The following is a 20,186-nucleotide window of genomic DNA, read 5'->3' on the forward strand; positions in this document are numbered from 1 at the left end:
CACATACGACCAGCTCACCGCTGACTTAAGCAGCGCTGGTATTGAAATTTTGCTCAACGCTCGCTTCTTGCCTTTTAACGCCAGGCTTGTAAAAGCCTGTAATACCAGCGCTGCAGGTAAGTGAGCGGTGAGAGAAAACTGCTCGTTAGCACCGCATAGCCTCTAACGCAAAACTCGTAATCTAGCCGTTAGTTAGTAGATCTAACAGTTTTGGAGGTTTTTGGTGTTTTATTCACACAGAAGTTATTAGGTCATTTTGTGACAACCCATAATAGATCTGGTTTCTCAAGACCAAACAAACAAGGTGAGGCCTTGGAGGCAGGTGAAGGAATTGACAAACTGAGAGAGGCAAATCATTATTTTCATATAATTGATCATGGCTAAAAAGATGCAGTCAAACTGACCATTCTAGCAAAGTGACAGATTAATTAAGTTTAAAAATCAGTTTTAATACATCTGACAAATCATTTGACAGCTGATTTTAGACTGAGGTGATAGTGGAATAGGCTGATAGTAGTTTGTAAAGAGGCGTATTGATGCAGTCAGCAGGAGAGACACTGTAAGATGACATTGAAACAGTAGAAAATAGGATCACAGTTATACCAGGTGGTTTAAAGCAAATTAGAAAAACACAGAGAGAAAGCAGTAAAATCCAGATTTAAACATATCTGAGTAACACATACCTCCCAACATTTCAAAATTCAAAAGAGGGACCCCCCCCCCCTCGCGGCAAAACATTGAAATGTGGTGGGCGGGGCTTAAAAAAATCATAAGACCAAAGTAATAAAAATAAAATTCTAAATAAAGTCATAGATTTGAATACACTTAGGCAGCAAATCAAACACAAGCTCAAACCACTGGTATAGCTATGTGATCTATGTATTTAATTAGCCTTTGCAAAGACATTGCTAAATATTTTTATCTTAATTGGACATTTAATAATAAATTCTTTAAAACTGCTCTCTGCATTCCCCATTAATATTCTAAATTCTGGCCTTTAAAGTCATCAAAAATGCACAGTAGCACACTACATAGTATACACTTATACATGCAGATACACACACACACACACACACACACACTACATAGCATACACTCACACATGCAGAAACGCACACACTACATAGTATACACTTATACATGCAGATACACACACACACACACACTACATAGCATACACTCACACATGCAGAAACGCACACACTACATAGTATACACTTATACATGCAGATACACACACACACACACACTACATAGCATACACTCACACATGCAGAAACGCACACACTACATAGTATACACTTATACATGCAGATACACACACACACACACACACACACTACATAGCATACACTCACACATGCAGAAACGCACACACTACATAGCATACACTTCTACATGCAGATACACACACTACATAGCATACAATTACACATGAAGATGCACACAATTTTTTTTTTAATGCCTGGGTCAAATCGGGACACGGGACAGACCCCTAAAATCGGGACTGTCCCACGAAAATCGGGACAGTTGGGGGGTATGGTAACAGCCTGCTAGAGTCATAAATATTCCTAATAGACAAATGGCAGGTAGAAGCCTTTTCAGAGACAACAAACCACAGATGCAGGAATACAGAAGAGGAAAAGGGTCTTCCGTTTTATTTATTTATTTATTTATTTATTTATATATAAATAAAAATACAATTTACACATAAAGTACTGATTACTTTATAAAAGATGGTGTAATTTAGAATAAAAGTCTGACACTAAAGCTGGTAACATTTTAATTAAAGAAAATTGCTGGTGCAAAAATAAAACAATAAGCAATACGTTGCCAGTGATTAGCAGCTACATGCATTATACTTTTCCAGAATTGTACAACAGCTTTCATGGTTTTGATAAAGCACGCCATTTTAAGAGAATTTTCAATTCCTTGGTATTCTTTTTGAAAAGCTAGATAGGTCCAGGAACAGCAATGCACTGCTGGGAGCTAGTTTGTGTTTAGTAGCTATGCACATATAACTCTGTTCATTGGCTCACCAGCTAGCTCCCAGTAGTGCATTGCTGCTCTGTAGCTGACTTTTAACTGTGTGTTTAACATCTGTAAAGGGGTTAAACACATAGTTAGAGCATTATATAATTGCACTGTTGCTTGTATATAACAGAGCATTATATTTTTTTATTTGTGCGTCCCTGTGATCTGGAAAAACAACAATAATATAGTCAAAGTCCACTATAGAAAAACATGTAATGTCTGAAATTCATTTGAAGCATTTGTGTGTTCTCTCATCTCTCCCCCCTCTCATCTCCCCCCTCTCTTATATATATATATAGTACTGTAATATATGAAGTTCTCTAGCCATAAAAATTGAATTGGGATGTTAAAAACTGGCATTACTCTCACTGAGCACAGTTGAAAAAGAGTATTATAGGCATTGTATATGTACCGTGTATGCATGTTCACATTCGTATTATATACACACGTGTTCTATCTAGTGCGATTTATTTCACATTTTCATGGTACTTGCAATTTATTTCAAAAGATGCTTGACAGACTTCTTGTATTGTGTGAAAATAATGAATTGTTCAGTTGTTTCTGAAACGGACGACTAGTCATGCGCTAAATTTCCCAGTTGAGATCACTTTCAGCACAGCTAAGATCACCGTCTCCTTCAGACTGAATGAAAGTATTGAAGTCTTCACTTTTGTGAACTCCTTAAATTAGATAGTAGGAAAGCAAAATATATATTGTTTCAGAAACATTCAAATGTACAGCAAAATCATTGCAGAATTTCTAAAACTGTATTGCATTGTAAATTTGAATTGCTGTTTAATTTCTTGCAAAATAGCAAGGGTGAAACATGTTCATAAACTTTAAAGGGGCATTAAACGCTAAATAAATGCTATATAAAATAATACATTTAAAGAAAAGATTAGTCTCAGATTAACATGTAGATGTATTTTTTAAAGTTTCATTAGCTGTTTAAATATTGACAAAATAAGTGTAAAGTTTTAATGTCAATAAAACAATGGGAGCTGCCATGTTTTAACTTAGTTTACCTTCTCTACTGTGGCCAATTAGAAACAGTTATAAATAGGTCAATTTCTAACAGGAACTAAAAAGCTCACAGTTTCAGAATGGAATTAGAGGAAAAGGGGACAAAATATATAATAAAAGTATATTGGAGTTTTTTTTATATGTATGATTTATCATTTTATATTACCATCTCAAAGTGTTTAATGTACCTTTAAGGGCATATTTAGTATTTTGTAAAAAGCACTATGTACTAACTCTGTAATAAAACTAATGGAAATTAAATTTAGATAGTTACATTCTAGAAACTGAATTCCCAATGAAATGTCTATTAATTTGGCCTCACTTTTCAGGCAATCGAACCCGCAAATTGTGGTGGTTTTGTTATCTTAGATAAGGCCCACCGTCCGTAAATTTCAGGTCCCTCAGTGCCCGTGATAAATTCACGGGCACCAGGCCCATGGACATCCTAAATAAGACAAGTGCCAAGACAAGCACAGCTTTTCAGTGCTTGACTTATTTAGCTAAAGAAGGTACTGCATCTGGGACCCAATGCGCAGCCCTTCTGCCAGCATTTCAGCCAATGCGCACACTCCATGTTCCCTGTCTCCCCCTCACTCCTCGCTTTGTATTTGTGAGGGGCATGTGGTGGAGGCAGGTAACCTGTGTGTGAATAAAAAAAAAAAAATATTAAAAAATTTATCAAAAGTCCTCTACTTAATTCTTTCTTTAAGCAGTTTTGTGTGTGTGTGTATATATATATTTATACATATATATAATTTTAAGTATATCAATATATTTATTGAATGCATATAAAATTATTAGGAAATCTGAAACACTGAAATAAAAGCATGTAGCGTGTAAATACTATATATATATATATATATATATATATATATATATACTGTGTGTGTGTGTGTATATATATATATATATGTATGTGTGAATGTATGTATATATAGGTTGAGTCACTGCTTGGTAAAGTTCATTTCTGGGGGAAATTCAACAACTCCCAGCTGATGAGTGGCAAAAACCACTAAACAGCTGTCCTGGGATTGTTCTGAGTCACTGTACTAACCCTAGCATATCTTACCCAGATTCCTTTGCTGCATTGGAAACTGTGTAGTCAGAGAGTTTCTAGGTTTAAAGCAAGTCTTCTGACTTGTTTAGATTTGTAAATGGTTTACACAATGAGTTATTTTCTCTATATTTTGTATTTAGTGGAGGATTTTAAACTCACTTTTCGCCTCCCCATAATTTTAATTGTTGTTGAATTTCCCCCAGAAATGAACTTTACCAAGCAGTGACTCAACCTACTCCCAGCTGATAAGTGGCAAAAACCACGAAACAGCTGTCCTGGGATTGGTCTGAGTCACTGTACTAACCCTAGCTAAGCATAAAAGCTGTGTAATGCAGCAGTGCTATGGCATAAAGGGAAGTCTGTCTTAAAAAGCAGGCTAAAAGTAAAAAGGTGAGTCATTGTGAACCTCATTTGCATATCTTACCCAGATTCCTTTGCTGCATTGGAAACAGTGTAGTCAGAGAGTTTCTAGGTTTACAGCAAGTCTTCTGACTTGTTTAGATTTGTAAATGGTTTACACGAGTTATTTTCTCTATATTTTGTATTTAGTGGAGGATTTTAAACTCTCTCTCTCTCTCTCTCTCTCTCTCTCTCTCTCTCTCTCTCTCTCTCTCTCTCTATATATATATATATATATATATATATATATATTCATTTCATTTTAACCCCATTGGCCTAATGAACGTACCATTTGGTCACGAAAACACAGGGTCTTATGGACCCTAGTGACATAATGGTACGCCCTTCCTTTTTGGCCACTTCACAGGGGATCCCCTGCAGTTCCTCACCCGCCGGCAGTCACAAGGGAGGTGTGGATGGTGAATGAGTACTACTAGACTACATAAAAAAATATTGGTAAATAAATATCACAAAAAATACTAGATACTGGCAGACAGCTGCCAGTACCTAAGATAGCTGCCGCTTTGGGGGGATCAAGGGGTGGGAGTGTTAAGGAACCCTGCAGATTTTTTTTTAATAAAAAAATATAAAGCACTAAAATGAATACTAGCACAATTTCTTCTAGTACCTTAGATGGGTGAGGAGTGTGGGTAGGTGGGGGGGGGGAGGTATGCTTGGGAGGCATCAGCTGGGGGTCATGGAGGTAAGATGGGAGGTAATATTTACACTAGAGCAAATATTAACCTTGCAAGCTACCTAATTAACTCCCTTCACTGCCTTAAATATTAAGTGTGTTGCGCAGCTGCAATTAGCAGCCTTCAAATTACCAAAAAGCAATGCCAAAGACAAGCATATCTGCAAATATATTTTCTCTTGTTAAGTGTATCCAGTCCACGGATCATCCATTACTTGTGGGATATTCTCCTTCCCAACAGGAAGTTGCAAGAGGATCACCCACAGCAGAGCTGCTATATAGCTCCTCCCCTCACTGCCATACCCAGTCATTCTCTTGCAACTCTCAACAAAGATGAAGGTAGTAAGAGGAGAGTGGTGTTTTATAGTTAGTTACTTTCTTCAATCAAAAGTTTATTTTTAAATGGTACCGGAGCGTACTATTTTATCTCAGGCAGTATTTAGAAGAAGAATCTGCCTGCGATTTCTATGATCTTAGCAGAAGTAACTAAGATCCACTGCCGTTCTCACATATTCTGAGGAGTGAGGTAACTTCAGAGGGGGAATGGGGTGCAGGTTTTCCTGCAATAAGGTATGTGCAGTTAACATTTTTCTAGGGATAGAATTTGCTAGAAAATGCTGCTGATACCGGATTAATGTAAGTTAAGCCTTAAATGCAGTGATAGCGACTGGTATCAGGCTTATTAACAGAGATACATACTCTTATAAAAGTGTAATATAAAACGTTTGCTGGCATGTTAATCGTTTTTATATATGTTTGGTGATAAAACTTATTGGGGCCTAGTTTTTTTCCACATGACTGGCTTGATTTTTGCCTAGAAACAGTTTCCTGAGACTTTCCACTGTTGTACTATGAGTGGGAGGGGCCTATTTTAGCGCTTTTCTGCGCAGCTAAAATTACAGACAGAGACACTCAGCTTCCTTCTGCATGATACAGGACATCTCTGAAGGGCTCAAAAGGCTTCAAAAGTCGTGTTTGAGGAGGGTAACAACCACAGTAGACCTGTGGCAGTTGTGACTGATTTTAAAAACGTTTTTGTCATTTATTATTCCGTTTTTGGTATTAAGGGGTTAATCATCCATTTGCAAGTGGGTGCAATGCTCTGCTAACTTGTTACATACACTGTAAAAATTTCGTTAGTGTAACTGCCTTTTTTCACTGTTATTTCAAATTTTGTCAAAATTTGTTTTTCTTAAAGGTGCAGTAACGTTTTTTATATTGCTTGTTAACTTGGTTTAAAGTGTTTTCCAAGCTTGCTAGTCTCATTGCTAGTCTGTACAAACATGTCTGACACAGAGGAAACTACTTGTTCATTATGTTTAAAAGCCATGGTGGAGCCCCATAGGAGAATGTGTACTAAATGTATTGATTTCACCTTAAACAGTAAAGATCAGTCTTTATCTATAAAAGAATTGTCACCAGAGGGGTCTGTCGAGGGGGAAGTTATGCCGAATAACTCTCCCCACGTGTCGGACCCTTCGCCTCCCGCTCAAGGGACGCACGCTAATATGGCGCCAAGTACATCAGGGACGCCCATAGCGATTACTTTGCAGGACATGGCTGCAATCATGAATAATACCCTGTCAGAGGTATTAGCCAGATTGCCTGAATTAAGAGGCAAGCGCGATAGCTCTGGGGTTAGACGAGATACAGAGCGCGCAGGTGCTGTAAGAGCCATGTCTGATACTGCGTCACAATATGCAGAACCTGAGGACGGAGAGCTTCAGTCTGTGGGTGACATCTCTGACTCAGGGAGACCTGATTCAGAGATTTCTAATTTTAAATTTAAGCTTGAGAACCTCCGTGTATTGCTTGGAGAGGTATTAGCTGCTCTGAATGACTGTGACACAATTGCAGTGCCAGAGAAATTGTGTAGACTGGATAAATACTATGCAGTGCCGGTGAGTACTGATGTTTTTCCAATACCTAAAAGGCTTACAGAAATTATTAGTAAGGAGTGGGATAGACCCGGTGTGCCCTTTTCCCCACCTCCTATATTTAGAAAAATGTTTTCAATAGATGCCACTACACGGGACTTATGGCAGACAGTCCCTAAGGTGGAGGGAGCAGTTTCTATTTTAGCAAAGCGTACCACTATCCCGGTTGAGGACAGTTGTGCTTTCTCCAACATAGGTGTGTCCGGTCCACGGCGTCATCCTTACTTGTGGGATATTCTCTTCCCCAACAGGAAATGGCAAAGAGCCCAGCAAAGCTGGTCACATGATCCCTCCTAGGCTCCGCCTACCCCAGTCATTCTCTTTGCCGTTGTACAGGCAACATCTCCACGGAGATGGCTTAGAGTTTTTTAGTGTTTATGGACAAGGTTAGGATTCCTAGGATTCTATCCTTCCTTCAAGAAGGATTGGAAAAAGGATTATCTGCAAGTTCCCTGAAGGGACAGATTTCTGCCTTGTCTGTGTTACTTCACAAAAAGCTGGCCGCTGTGCCAGATGTTCAAGCCTTTGTTCAGGCTCTGGTTAGAATTAAGCCTATTTACAAACCTTTGACTCCTCCTTGGAGTCTCAATTTAGTTCTTTCAGTTCTTCAGGGGGTTCCGTTTGAACCCTTGCATTCCGTTGATATTAAGTTATTATCTTGGAAAGTTTTGTTTTTAGTTGCAATTTCTTCTGCTAGAAGAGTTTCAGAATTATCTGCTCTGCAGTGTTCTCCTCCTTATCTGGTGTTCCATGCAGATAAGGTGGTTTTACGTACTAAACCTGGTTTTCTTCCAAAAGTTGTTTCTAACAAAAACATTAACCAGGAGATTATCGTACCTTCTCTGTGTCCGAAACCAGTTTCAAAGAAGGAACGTTTGTTGCACAATTTGGATGTTGTTCGCGCTCTAAAATTCTATTTAGATGCTACAAAGGATTTTAGACAAACATCTTCCTTGTTTGTTGTTTATTCAGGTAAAAGGAGAGGTCAAAAAGCAACTTCTACCTCTCTCTCTTTTTGGATTAAAAGCATCATCAGATTGGCTTACGAGACTGCCGGACGGCAGCCTCCCGAAAGAATCACAGCTCATTCCACTAGGGCTGTGGCTTCCACATGGGCCTTCAAGAACGAGGCTTCTGTTGATCAGATATGTAGGGCAGCGACTTGGTCTTCACTGCACACTTTTACCAAATTTTACAAGTTTGATACTTTTGCTTCTTCTGAGGCTATTTTTGGGAGAAAGGTTTTGCAAGCCGTGGTGCCTTCCATTTAGGTGACCTGATTTGCTCCCTCCCTTCATCCGTGTCCTAAAGCTTTGGTATTGGTTCCCACAAGTAAGGATGACGCCGTGGACCGGACACACCTATGTTGGAGAAAACAGAATTTATGTTTACCTGATAAATTACTTTCTCCAACGGTGTGTCCGGTCCACGGCCCGCCCTGGTTTTTTTAATCAGGTCTGATAATTTATTTTCTTTAACTACAGTCACCACGGTACCATATGGTTTCTCCTATGCAAATATTCCTCCTTAACGTCGGTCGAATGACTGGGGTAGGCGGAGCCTAGGAGGGATCATGTGACCAGCTTTGCTGGGCTCTTTGCCATTTCCTGTTGGGGAAGAGAATATCCCACAAGTAAGGATGACGCCGTGGACCGGACACACCGTTGGAGAAAGTAATTTATCAGGTAAACATAAATTCTGTTTTTTCAGATCCAATGGATAAAAAATTAGAGGGTTACCTTAAGAAAATGTTTATTCAACAAGGTTTTATTTTACAGCCCCTTGCATGCATTGCGCCTGTCACTGCTGCGGCGGCGTTCTTGTTTGAGGCCCTGGAAGAGGCCATCCATACAGCTCCATTGACTGAAATTATTGACAAGCTTAGAACACTTAAGCTAGCTAACTCATTTGTTTCTGATGCCATTGTTCATTTGACTAAACTAACGGCTAAGAATTCCGGATTCGCCATCCAGGCGCGTAGGGCGCTATGGCTTAAATCCTGGTAGCTGACTTAAAAGTCTAAATTACTCAACATTCCTTTCAAGGGGCAGACCTTATTCGGGCCTGGTTTGAAAGAAATTATTGCTGACATTACTGGAGGTAAGGGTCATACCCTTCCTCAGGACAGGGCCAAATCAATGGCCAAACAGTCTAATTTTCGTGCCTTTCGAAATTTCAAGGCAGGTGCAGCATCAACTTCCTCTGCTTCAAAACAAGAGGGAACTTTTGCTCAATCCAAGCAGGCCTGGAAACCTAACCAGTCCTAGAACAAGGGCAAGCAGGCCAGAAAGCCTGCTGCTGCCTCCAAGACAGCATGAAGGAACGGCCCCCTATCCAACAACGGATCTAGTAGGGGGCAGACTTTCTCTCTTCGCCCAGGCGTGGGCAAGAGATGTTCAGGATCCCTGGGCGTTGGAGATCATATCTCAGGGATATCTTCTGGACTTTAAAGCTTCTCCTCCACAAGGGAGATTTCACCTTTCAAGAATATCTGCAAACCAGATAAAGAAAGAGGCATTCCTACGCTGCATGCAAGACCTCCTTGTAATGGGAGTGATCCATCCAGTTCCGCGGACGGAACAAGGACAGGGGTTTTATTAAAATCTGTTTGTGGTTCCCAAAAAAGAGGGAACCTTCAGACCAATTTTGGATCTAAAGTTCTTAAACAAATTCCTCAGAGTTCCATCATTCAAGATGGAAACTATTCGAACCATTTTACCACATGACCATGACCACAGTGGACTTAAAGGATGCCTACCTTCACATTCCGATTCACAAGAATCATCATCGGTTCCTGAGGTTTGCCTTTCTAGACAGGCATTACCAATTTGTAGCTCTTCCATTCGGGTTGGCTACAGCCCCAAGAATTTTTACAAAGGTTCTGGGCTCACTTCTGGCGGTTCTAAGACCGCGAGGCTTAGTGGTGGCTCCTTATCTAGATGACATCCTGATACAGGCATCAAGCTTTCAAATTGCCAAGTCTCATACAGAGATAGTTCTGGCATTTCTGAGGTTGCATGGGTGGAAAGTGAACAAAGAAAAGAGTTCTCTATCTCCTCTCACAAGGGTTTCCTTCCTAGGGACTCTAATAGATTCTATAGAAATGAAAATGTACCTGACGGAGTCCAGGTTATCAAAACTTCTAAATGCTTGCCGTGTTCTTCACTCCATTCCGCGCCCCATGGTGGCTCAGTGCATGGAAGTAATCGGCTTAATGGTAGCGGCGATGGACATAGTGCCATTTGCGCGCCTGCATCTCAGACCGCTGCAATTATGCATGCTCAGTCAGTGGAATGGGAATTACACAGATTTGTCCCCTCTATTAAATCTGGATCAGGAAACCAGAGATTCTCTTCTCTGGTGGTTATCTCGGGTCCATCTGTCCAAAGGTATGACCTTTCACAGACCAGATTGGACAATTGTAACAACAGATGCCAGCCTTCTAGGTTGGGGTGCAGTCTGGAAGTCCCTGAAAGCTCAGGGTTCTTGGACTCAGGAGGAGAAACTCCTCCCAATAAACATTCTGGAGTTAAGAGCAATTTTCAATGCTCTTCTAGCTTGGCCTCAGTTATCAACACTGGGGTTCATCAGATTTCAGTCGGACATCATCACGACTGTGGCTTACATCAACCATCAAGGGGGAACCAGGAGTTCCCTAGCGATGTCAGAAGTCTCCAAGATAATTCGCTGGGCAGAGTCTCACTCTTGCCACCTGTCAGCGATCTATATCCCGGGCGTAGAGAACTGGGAGGCGGATTTTCTAAGTCGTCAGACTTTTCATCCGGGGGAGTGGGAACTCCATCCGGAGGTGTTTGCTCAACTGGTCCGTCGTTGGGGCACACCAGAACTGGATCTCATGGCGTCTCGCCAGAACGCCAAGCTTCCTTGTTACGGATCCAGGTCCAGGGACCCAGAAGCAACGCTGATAGATGCTCTAGCAGCTCCTTGGTTCTTCAACCTGGCTTATGTGTTTCCACCGTTTCCTCTGCTCCCTCGACTGATTGCCAAAATCAGACAGGAGAGAGCATCGGTGATTCTGATAGCACCTGCGTGGCCACGCAGGACCTTGTATGCAGATCTGGTGGACATGTCATCCTTTCCACCGTGGACTCTGCCTCTGAGACAAGACCTTCTAATACAAGGTCCTTTCAATCATCCGAATCTAGTTTCTCTGAGACTGACTGCATGGAGATTGAACGCTTGATCCTATCAAAGCGTGGCTTCTCTGAGTCAGTCATTGATACCTTAATACAGGCACGAAAGCCTGTCACCAGGAAAATCTACGACAAGATATGGCGTAAATATCTTCATTGGTGTGAATCCAGGAATTACTCATGGAGTAGGATTAGGATTCCTAGGATTTTGTCCTTCCTCCAAGAGGGTTTGGACAAAGGATTATCAGCTAGTTCTTTAAAGGGACAGATATCGGCTCTGTCTATTCTTTTACACAAGCGTCTGGCAGAAGTTCCAGACGTCCAGGCGTTTTGTCAGGCTTTAGTTAGAATTAAGCCTGTGTTTAAACCTGTTGCTCCTCCATGGAGCTTGAACTTGGTTCTTAAAGTTCTCCAGGGAGTTCCGTTTGAACCCCTTCATTCTATTGATATCAAACTTCTATCATGGAAAGTTCTGTTTCTGATGGCTATTTCTTCGGCTCGAAGAGTCTCTGAGTTATCTGCCTTACATTGTGATTCTCCTTATCTGATCTTTCATTCAGATAAAGTAGTTCTGCGTACAAAACCTGGGTTTTTACCCAAGGTGGTTTCTAACAAGAATATCAATCAAGAGATTGTTGTTCCATCATTGTGTCCTAATCCTTCTTTGAAGAAGGAACGTCTCTTACATAATTTAGATGTAGTGCGTGCTTTGAAGTTTTACTTACAAGCTACTAAGGATTTTCGTCAAACATCTAGCCTGTTTGTTGTTTACTCTGGACAGAGGAGAGGTCAAAAGGCCTCGGCAACCTCTCTTTCTTTTTGGCTTCGGAGTATAATCCGTTTAGCCTATGAGACTGCTGGACAGCAGCCCCCTGAAAGGATTACAGCACATTCTACTAGAGCTGTGGCTTCCACCTGGGCCTTTAAAAATAAGGCTTCTGTTGAACAGATTTGCAAGGCTGCGACTTGGTCTTCGCTTCATACCTTTTCAAAATTTTACAAATTTGATACTTTTGCTTCTTTTGAGGCTGTTTTTGGGAGAAAGGTTCTACAGGCAGTGGTTCCTTCCGCTTAAGTTCCTGCCTTGTCCCTCCCATCATCCGTGTACTTTAGCTTTGGTATTGGTATCCCACAAGTAATGGATGATCCGTGGACTGGATACACTTAACAAGAGAAAACATAATTTATGCTTACCTGATAAATTTATTTCTCTTGTAGTGTATCCAGTCCACGGCCCGCCCCGTCCTTTTAAGGCAGGTCTAAATTTTAATTAAACTACAGTCACCACTGCACCCTATGGTTCTCCTTTCTCGGTTTGTTTCGGTCGAATGACTGGATATGGCAGTGAGGGGAGGAGCTATATAGCAGCTCTGCTGTGGGTGATCCTCTTGCAACTTCCTGTTGGGAAGGAGAATATCCCACAAGTAATGGATGATCCGTGGACTGGATACACTACAAGAGAAATAAATTTATCAGGTAAGCATAAATTATGTTTTTAAGTTTTGATTATTTGATTGTACGTTTAATAAATGTTGAAAAAAAATCTTCACCCCCACCCATACTACTTTTTTTTTTTTTTGAATGTCAGATTTGTAGTGTTTTTGTTTGGAATGTCATTCTATTTTCACTTTCTCAACAGAATAAACACCAGCTGTCTTTGGCATTTTTGACTATTTTAATGTTAATTGGGCATTTTCACAGATGCCATGTTTCAAAAAGAGACTTCAGCCTTTTTTCCAGAACTATAATCTGACAGTTAAGGAAAAATACATTTGAGACACAGTAAACATTGTTGTGGGCATGCTAACTAAAAGTAGGGTATTGTTTAAAATGTAATATTAGGTATGTCTTACTGCTTCAGTAGCTTGTATTATAATAGAAAAATGCCATTTCTTTTTGGTAAATTAGACATATTCAGCATAGAAGGGTTCTCAGTTTTTAATAAACTGTAGCAACACAAATTTACCATATTTTGCAAATCTTGTCTTTCAGCTATCAGCCCGCTCCCTCCCTGTTGTGCAGTCCGATGAAAGGCTACAGCCTTTGCTGAACCACCTCAGGTAAGTCAACCCATGATTATATACAAATGTTTGCTGGCTATTAAAAACATTTCTTTTTTAGATGTAGTAAACCTCTAGCATTATAGTGAACAGTTTGAATGTGTCAGATCATTTGACCATTGCCTAAGCTGGTTTATTATATGCAGTACACCATTATAAGATACAGTTTTAGATTTCAACCTTAGGGAGAAGAGTTTCTTTGTTTTTCTCAGTTTTGCCCTGAACCATAATAAATATGGAATCCCTACTTCAGGTGCAATCTGTGATTATTTCTGTTTATAATTTGTTGTCAATTATTTAAAGGGACATTAATAAACATTGAATACATTTTATAAGCATAGTATTATGGTTATTCCTAGTTTCCTCTAGTCATGGGTCGCCATCATGTTGAAGTCTATCAACTACATTTCATTGCTGACCTGCTTGCACATCTCTCCTTTTTTTTTTTTTTTTTGCTTAGCATCTATCCAATTAATTACAATTTTCAAATTACCATATTATTTGATTTAACTATGAACACGTTGGGAAAATAGTTGTTTTTAATGTGTTTTTTTGTGTGGAAATAGTGTGTTAAAATGGAAAATATTGTTAAAGTTATGGCTATAGGGAAATTCCAACTGTGGTATCTTTGTTTTAACCCCATGGATGCTAGTGAGGATTACTATTTCTCTAGCCTGAACCTAAGCTTAGTTAGTACCCTTACTGCAAGTCTAACCAGAACAACATATTTAATATTTGTTTTAATTCTGATTTTACTGCTTGTTGGTATACCAAACAAAAACAAACAGATATTTAGTATAGTTTTAAAACTCATAATACCCCACAAAAGCATATACATGTGTTAAATGTTGAAAATAAGTCATGCAAGTGGTCTCTTGTTGTGAAGAAACCTCTGCATTTACAGGTAATCCGTTCCATCATCCTTAAAAAAACCAAAACAAAAAAAAAACAAAAAAAAAAACCTGACAGAGACATTCTTGGTTTCTGTGCTTAAAGGGACATAAACCCCCTAAATTTTCTTTCATTAATTTAATTTGTGAGCTCAGATCTATGTGAGACCCAGAGGCCCTGGGAATTACAACATCCCACGAAAGTGAGTACACCCCTCACATTTTTGTAAATATTTTATTATATCTTTTCATGTGACAACAATGAAGAAATGACACTTAGCTACAATGTAAAGTAGTGAGTTTACAGCCTGTATAACAGTGTAAATTTGCTGTCCCCTCAAAATAACTAAACACACAGCTATTAATGTTTAAACCATTGGCAACAAAAGTGAGTACACCCCTAAGTGGAAATGTCTAAATTGGGTCCAATTAGCCATTTGCCCTCCCCGGTGTCATGTGACTCGTTAGTGTTACAAGGTCTCAGGTGTGAATTGGGAGCAGGTGTGTTAAATTTGGTGTTATCGCTCTCACACTCTCTCGTACTGGTCACTGGAAGTTCAACATATCACCTCATGGCAAAGAACTCTCTGAGGATCTGAAAAAAGAATTGTTGCTCTACATAAAGATGGCCTAGGCTGTAAGAAGATTGCCAAGACCCTGAATCTGAGCTGCAGCAGGGTGGACAAGATCAGGCAGCGGTTTCACAGGACAGGTTCCACTAAGAACAGGCCTCACCATGGTCGACCAAAGGAGTTAAGTACACCTGCTCAGCGACATATCCAGAGGTTGTCTTCGAGAAATAGATGTATGAGCGCTGCCAGCATTGCTGCAGAGGTTGAAGGGGTGGGGGGTCAGCATGTCAGTGCTCAGACCATACGCCGCACACTGCATCAAATTGATCTGCATGGCTGTCATCCCAGAAGGAAGCCTTCTCTAAAGATGATTCACAAGAAAGCCCGGAAACAGTTTGCTGAAAAAAAAGCATTCTAAGGACATGGATTGCTGGAATCGTGTCCTGTGGTCCGATGAGACCAAGATAAACTTATTTGGTTCAGATGGTGTCAAGCGTGTGTGGCGGCAACCAGGTGAGGAGTACAAAGACAAGTGTGTCTTGCTTACAGTTAAGCATGGTGGTGGGAGTGTCATGGTCTGGGCCTGCATGAGTGCTGCCGGCACTGGGGAGCTACAGTTCATTGAGGGAACCATGAATGCCAACATGTACTGTGACATACTGAAGTAGAGCATGATCCCCTCCCTTCATAGACTGGGCCGCAGGTCAGTATTCCAACATGATTATGACCCCAAACACACCTCCAAAATGACCACTGCCTTGCTAAAGAAGCTGAGGGTATAGGTAATGGACTGGCCAAGCAAGTCTCCAGACCTAAACCCTATTGAGCATCTGTAGGGCATCCTCAAACGGAGGATGGCGAGCGCCAAGTCTCTCAACATCTACCAGCTCTGTGATGTCGTCATGGAGGAGTGGAAGAGGACTCCAGTGGCAACCTGTGAAGCTCTGGTGAACTCCATGCCCAAGAGGGTTAAGGCAGTGCTGGAAAATAATGGTGGCCACACAAAATATTGACACTTGGGGCCCAATTTGGACATTTCCACTTGGGGGTGTACTCACTTTTGTTGCCAACGGTTTAGCCATTAATGGCTGTGTGTTGAGTTATTTTGAGGGGACAGCAAATTTACACTGTTATACAGGCTGTACACTCACTTCTTTACATTGTATCAAAGTGTCATTCTTCAGTGTTGTCACATGAAAAGATATAATAAAATATTTACAAAAATGTGAGGGGTGTACTCACTTTCGTGGGGTACTGTAACAGTTTGTGTATATATTTGGGTTTTTTTTTTTTTTTTCAAAGAGCTTTATTGTCATCCAAATAAAAGAAAAATATACAGGACATGGAAGAAAAAATGAATGTCATCAAATACATAAAATACATAAATATAATCTTTCTCCTGTTAAGTGTGGTCAGTCCACGGGTCATCATTACTTCTGGGATATTATCTCCTCCCCTACAGGAAGTGCAAGAGGATTCACCCAGCAGAGCTGCCATATAGCTCCTCCCCTCTACGTCACCTCCAGTCATTCTCTTGCACCCAACGAATAGATAGGATGTGTGAGAGGACTGTGGTGATTTTAATTAGTTTATACCTTCAATCAAAAGTTTGTTATTTTATAATAGCACCGGAGTGTGTTATTCATTCTCTGGTAGAATTTGAAGAAGAATCTACCTGAGTTTTTTCTATGATTTTAGCCGGAGTAGTTAAGATCATATTGCTGTTTCTCGGCCATCTGAGGAGAGGTAAACTTCAGATCAGGGGACAGCGGGCAGATTAATCTGCAAAGAGGTATGTAGCAGTTTATTATTTTCTGACATGGAATTGATGAGAAAATCCTGCCATACCGTTATAATGTAAACTCAGCCTTAAATACAGTAGATGTATCTGGTATCAGGCTGTCATGTATGTATATTTTACACTTCAGTATTCTGGGGAATGGTACTTCACTGGATTTATACTGTATGCATAGACTTAACCTAATTTGCAGGGACTTGCAATAGGTTTTTAAATAACAATTAATTTATTAAGGTTAAACGTTTTTTGCTGGCATGTAAAATCGTTTATTTCTCTGAGGTACTGGGTGAAAAAATGTTTTGGGCACTGTTTTTTCCACTTGGCAATAGTTTTGTTTAAATTTAAACAGTTTACTGATCTCTCTCACTGTTATGTGTGAGGGGGAGGGGCCATTTTTGGCGCTTTTACTACGCATCAAAAAACTCAGTCAGAGGTTCATTTTCTTCCTGCATGATCCGGTTCATCTCTACAGAACTCAGGGATCTTCAAAGCTTGTTTTGAGGGAGGTAATCATTCACAGCAGAGCTGTGAAGATTGTAGTTGACTGTGATAAAAAACGTTTATTTGTGTATTTTTTCTGCTGTCAGGGTTAGTTATCCTTTGCTAATGGGAACAATCCTTTGCTAAAATTGTATATTTCTTACAAAGATTTGATGCTATAATTTATTTATTTCAACTGTCATAATTTTTTCTGTGCTTCTTATAGGCACAGTTCGTTTTCATATTATTGTAAATTACTTGAAAAAAGCATTTCCAAGTTGCTAGTTAATTGCTAGTGTGTTAAACATGTCTGATTCAGAGGAAGATACATGTGCTATATGTGCTAATGCCAAAGTGGAGCCCAATAGAAATTTATGTACTAACTGTATTGATGCTACTTTAAATAAAAGTCAATCTGTACAAATTGAACATATTTCACCAGACAACGAGGGGAGAGTTATGCCGACTAACTCGCCTCACGTGTCAGTACCTGCATCTCCCGCTCGGGAGGTGCGTGATATTGTAGCGCCGAGTACATCTGGGCGGCCATTACAAATCACATTACAGGATATGGCTACTGTTATGACTGAAGTTTTGGCTAAATTACCAGAACTAAGAGGTAAGCGTGATCACTCTGGGGTGAGAACAGAGTGCGCTGATAATATTAGGGCCATGTCAGACACTGCGTCACAGGTGGCAGAACATGAGGACGGAGAACTTCATTCTGTGGGTGACGGTTCTGATCCAAATAGACTGGATTCAGATATTTCAAATTTTAAATTTAAGCTGGAAAACCTCCGTGTATTACTAGGGGAGGTATTAGCGGCTCTGAATGATTGTAACACAGTTGCAATACCAGAGAAAATGTGTAGGTTGGATAGATATTTTGCGGGTACCGGCGAGTACTGATGTTTTTCCTATACCTAAGAGACTTACTGAAATTGTTACTAAGGAGTGGGATAGACCCGGTGTGCCGTTCTCACCCCCTCCGATATTTAGAAAAATGTTTCCAATAGACGCCACCACACGGGACTTATGGCAAACGGTCCCTAAGGTGGAGGGAGCAGTTTCTACTTTAGCTAAGCGTACCACTATCCCGGTGGAGGATAGCTGTGCTTTTTCAGATCCAATGGATAAAAAATTAGAGGGTTACCTTAAGAAAATGTTTGTTCAACAAGGTTTTATATTGCAACCTCTTGCATGTATTGCGCCTGTCACGGCTGCAGCAGCATTTTGGTTTGAGTCTCTGGAAGAGACACTTGAATCATCTACACTAGATGAGATTACACACAAACTTAAAGCCCTTAAGTTAGCTAACTCATTTATTTCAGATGCCGTAGTACATTTAACTAAACTTACGGCTAAGAATTCAGGATTCGCCATTCAGGCACGCAGAGCACTGTGGCTAAAATCCTGGTCAGCTGATGTTACTTCTAAATCTAAATTGCTTAATATACCTTTCAAAGGGCAGACCTTATTCGGGCCCGGGTTGAAAGAGATTATCGCTGACATTACAGGAGGTAAAGGCCATGCCCTGCCTCAGGACAAAGCCAAAGCTAAGGCTAGACAGTCTAATTTTCGTTCCTTTCATAATTTCAAAGCAGGAGCAGCATCAACTTCCTCTGCACCTAAACAGGAAGGAGCTGTTGCTCGCTACAGACAAGGCTGGAAACCTAACCAGTCCTGGAACAAGGGCAAGCAGGCCAGGAAACCTGCTGCTGCCCCTAAGACAGCATGAATCGAGGGCCCCCGATCCGGGACCGGATCTAGTGGGGGGCAGACTTTCTCTCTTCGCCCAGGCTTGGGCAAGAGATGTTCAGGATCCCTGGGCGTTAGAGATCATATCTCAGGGATACCTTCTGGACTTCAAATCCTCTCCCCCAAGAGGGAGATTTCATCTGTCAAGGTTGTCAACAAACCAAACAAAGAAGGAAGCGTTTCTACGCTGCGTACAAGATCTTTTATTAATGGGAGTGATCCATCCAGTTCCACGGTCGGAACAAAGACAAGGGTTTTACTCAAATCTGTTTGTAGTTCCCAAGAAAGAGGGAACTTTCAGGCCAATCTTGGATTTAAAGATCCTAAACAAATTCCTAAGAGTTCCATCGTTCAAGATGGAAACTATTCGAACAATTTTGCCCATGATTCAAGAGGGTCAGTACATGACCACAGTGGATTTAAAGGATGCTTACCTTCACATACCGATTCACAGAAATCATTACCGGTATCTAAGGTTTGCCTTTCTAGACAGGCATTACCAGTTTGTAGCTCTTCCATTCGGATTGGCTACGGCTCCAAGAATCTTCACAAAGGTTCTGGGTACTCTTTTGGCGGTACTAAGACCGCGAGGAATTTCGGTAGCTCCGTACCTAGACGACATTCTGATACAAGCTTCAAGCTTTCAAACTGCCAAGTCTCATACAGAGTTTGTACTGGCATTTCTAAGGTCGCATGGATGGAAGGTGAACGAAAAGAAGAGTTCTCTCTTTCCACTCACAAGAGTTCCCTTCTTGGGGACTCTGATAGATTCGGTAGAAATGAAGATTTACCTGACAGAAGACAGGTTAACAAAGCTTCAAAATGCATGCCGTGTCCTTCATTCCATTCAACACCCGTCAGTAGCTCAATGCATGGAGGTGATCGGATTAATGGTAGCGGCAATGGACATAGTCCCCTTTGCACGCCTACATCTCAGACCGCTGCAATTGTGCATGCTAAGTCAGTGGAATGGGGATTACTCAGATTTGTCCCCCACTCTGAATCTGAATCAAGAGACCAGAAATTCTCTTCTATGGTGGCTTTATCGGCCACATCTGTCCAGGGGGATGCCATTCAGCAGGCCAAACTGGACAATTGTAACAACAGACGCCAGCCTACTAGGTTGGGGCGCTGTCTGGAATTCTCTGAAGGCTCAGGGACTATGGAATCAGGAGGAGAGTCTCCTTCCAATAAACATTCTGGAATTGAGAGCAGTTCTCAATGCCCTTCTGGCTTGGCCCCAGTTAACAACTCGGGGGTTCATCAGGTTTCAGTCGGACAACATCACGACTGTAGCTTACATCAACCATCAGGGAGGGACAAGAAGCTC

At 40.8% G+C, this 20,186-nt stretch overlaps 1 protein-coding gene across 1 annotated transcript in view; it reads left to right on the forward strand.

Moving 5' to 3' along the window:
• Positions 1-20,186, forward strand: part of PRIM2 (DNA primase subunit 2) — a 513,890-nt gene that overhangs the window by 230,068 nt on the left and 263,636 nt on the right. The window contains exon 8 of the mRNA XM_053710405.1: positions 13,291-13,358. Coding sequence (XP_053566380.1) covers positions 13,291-13,358 — 68 coding nt within the window. The remainder of the gene's footprint in view (positions 1-13,290; positions 13,359-20,186) is intronic.

The sequence above is a fragment of the Bombina bombina genome, chromosome 4, assembly GCF_027579735.1.
Source record: "Bombina bombina isolate aBomBom1 chromosome 4, aBomBom1.pri, whole genome shotgun sequence".
Taxonomy (NCBI): Eukaryota; Metazoa; Chordata; class Amphibia; order Anura; family Bombinatoridae; genus Bombina; species Bombina bombina.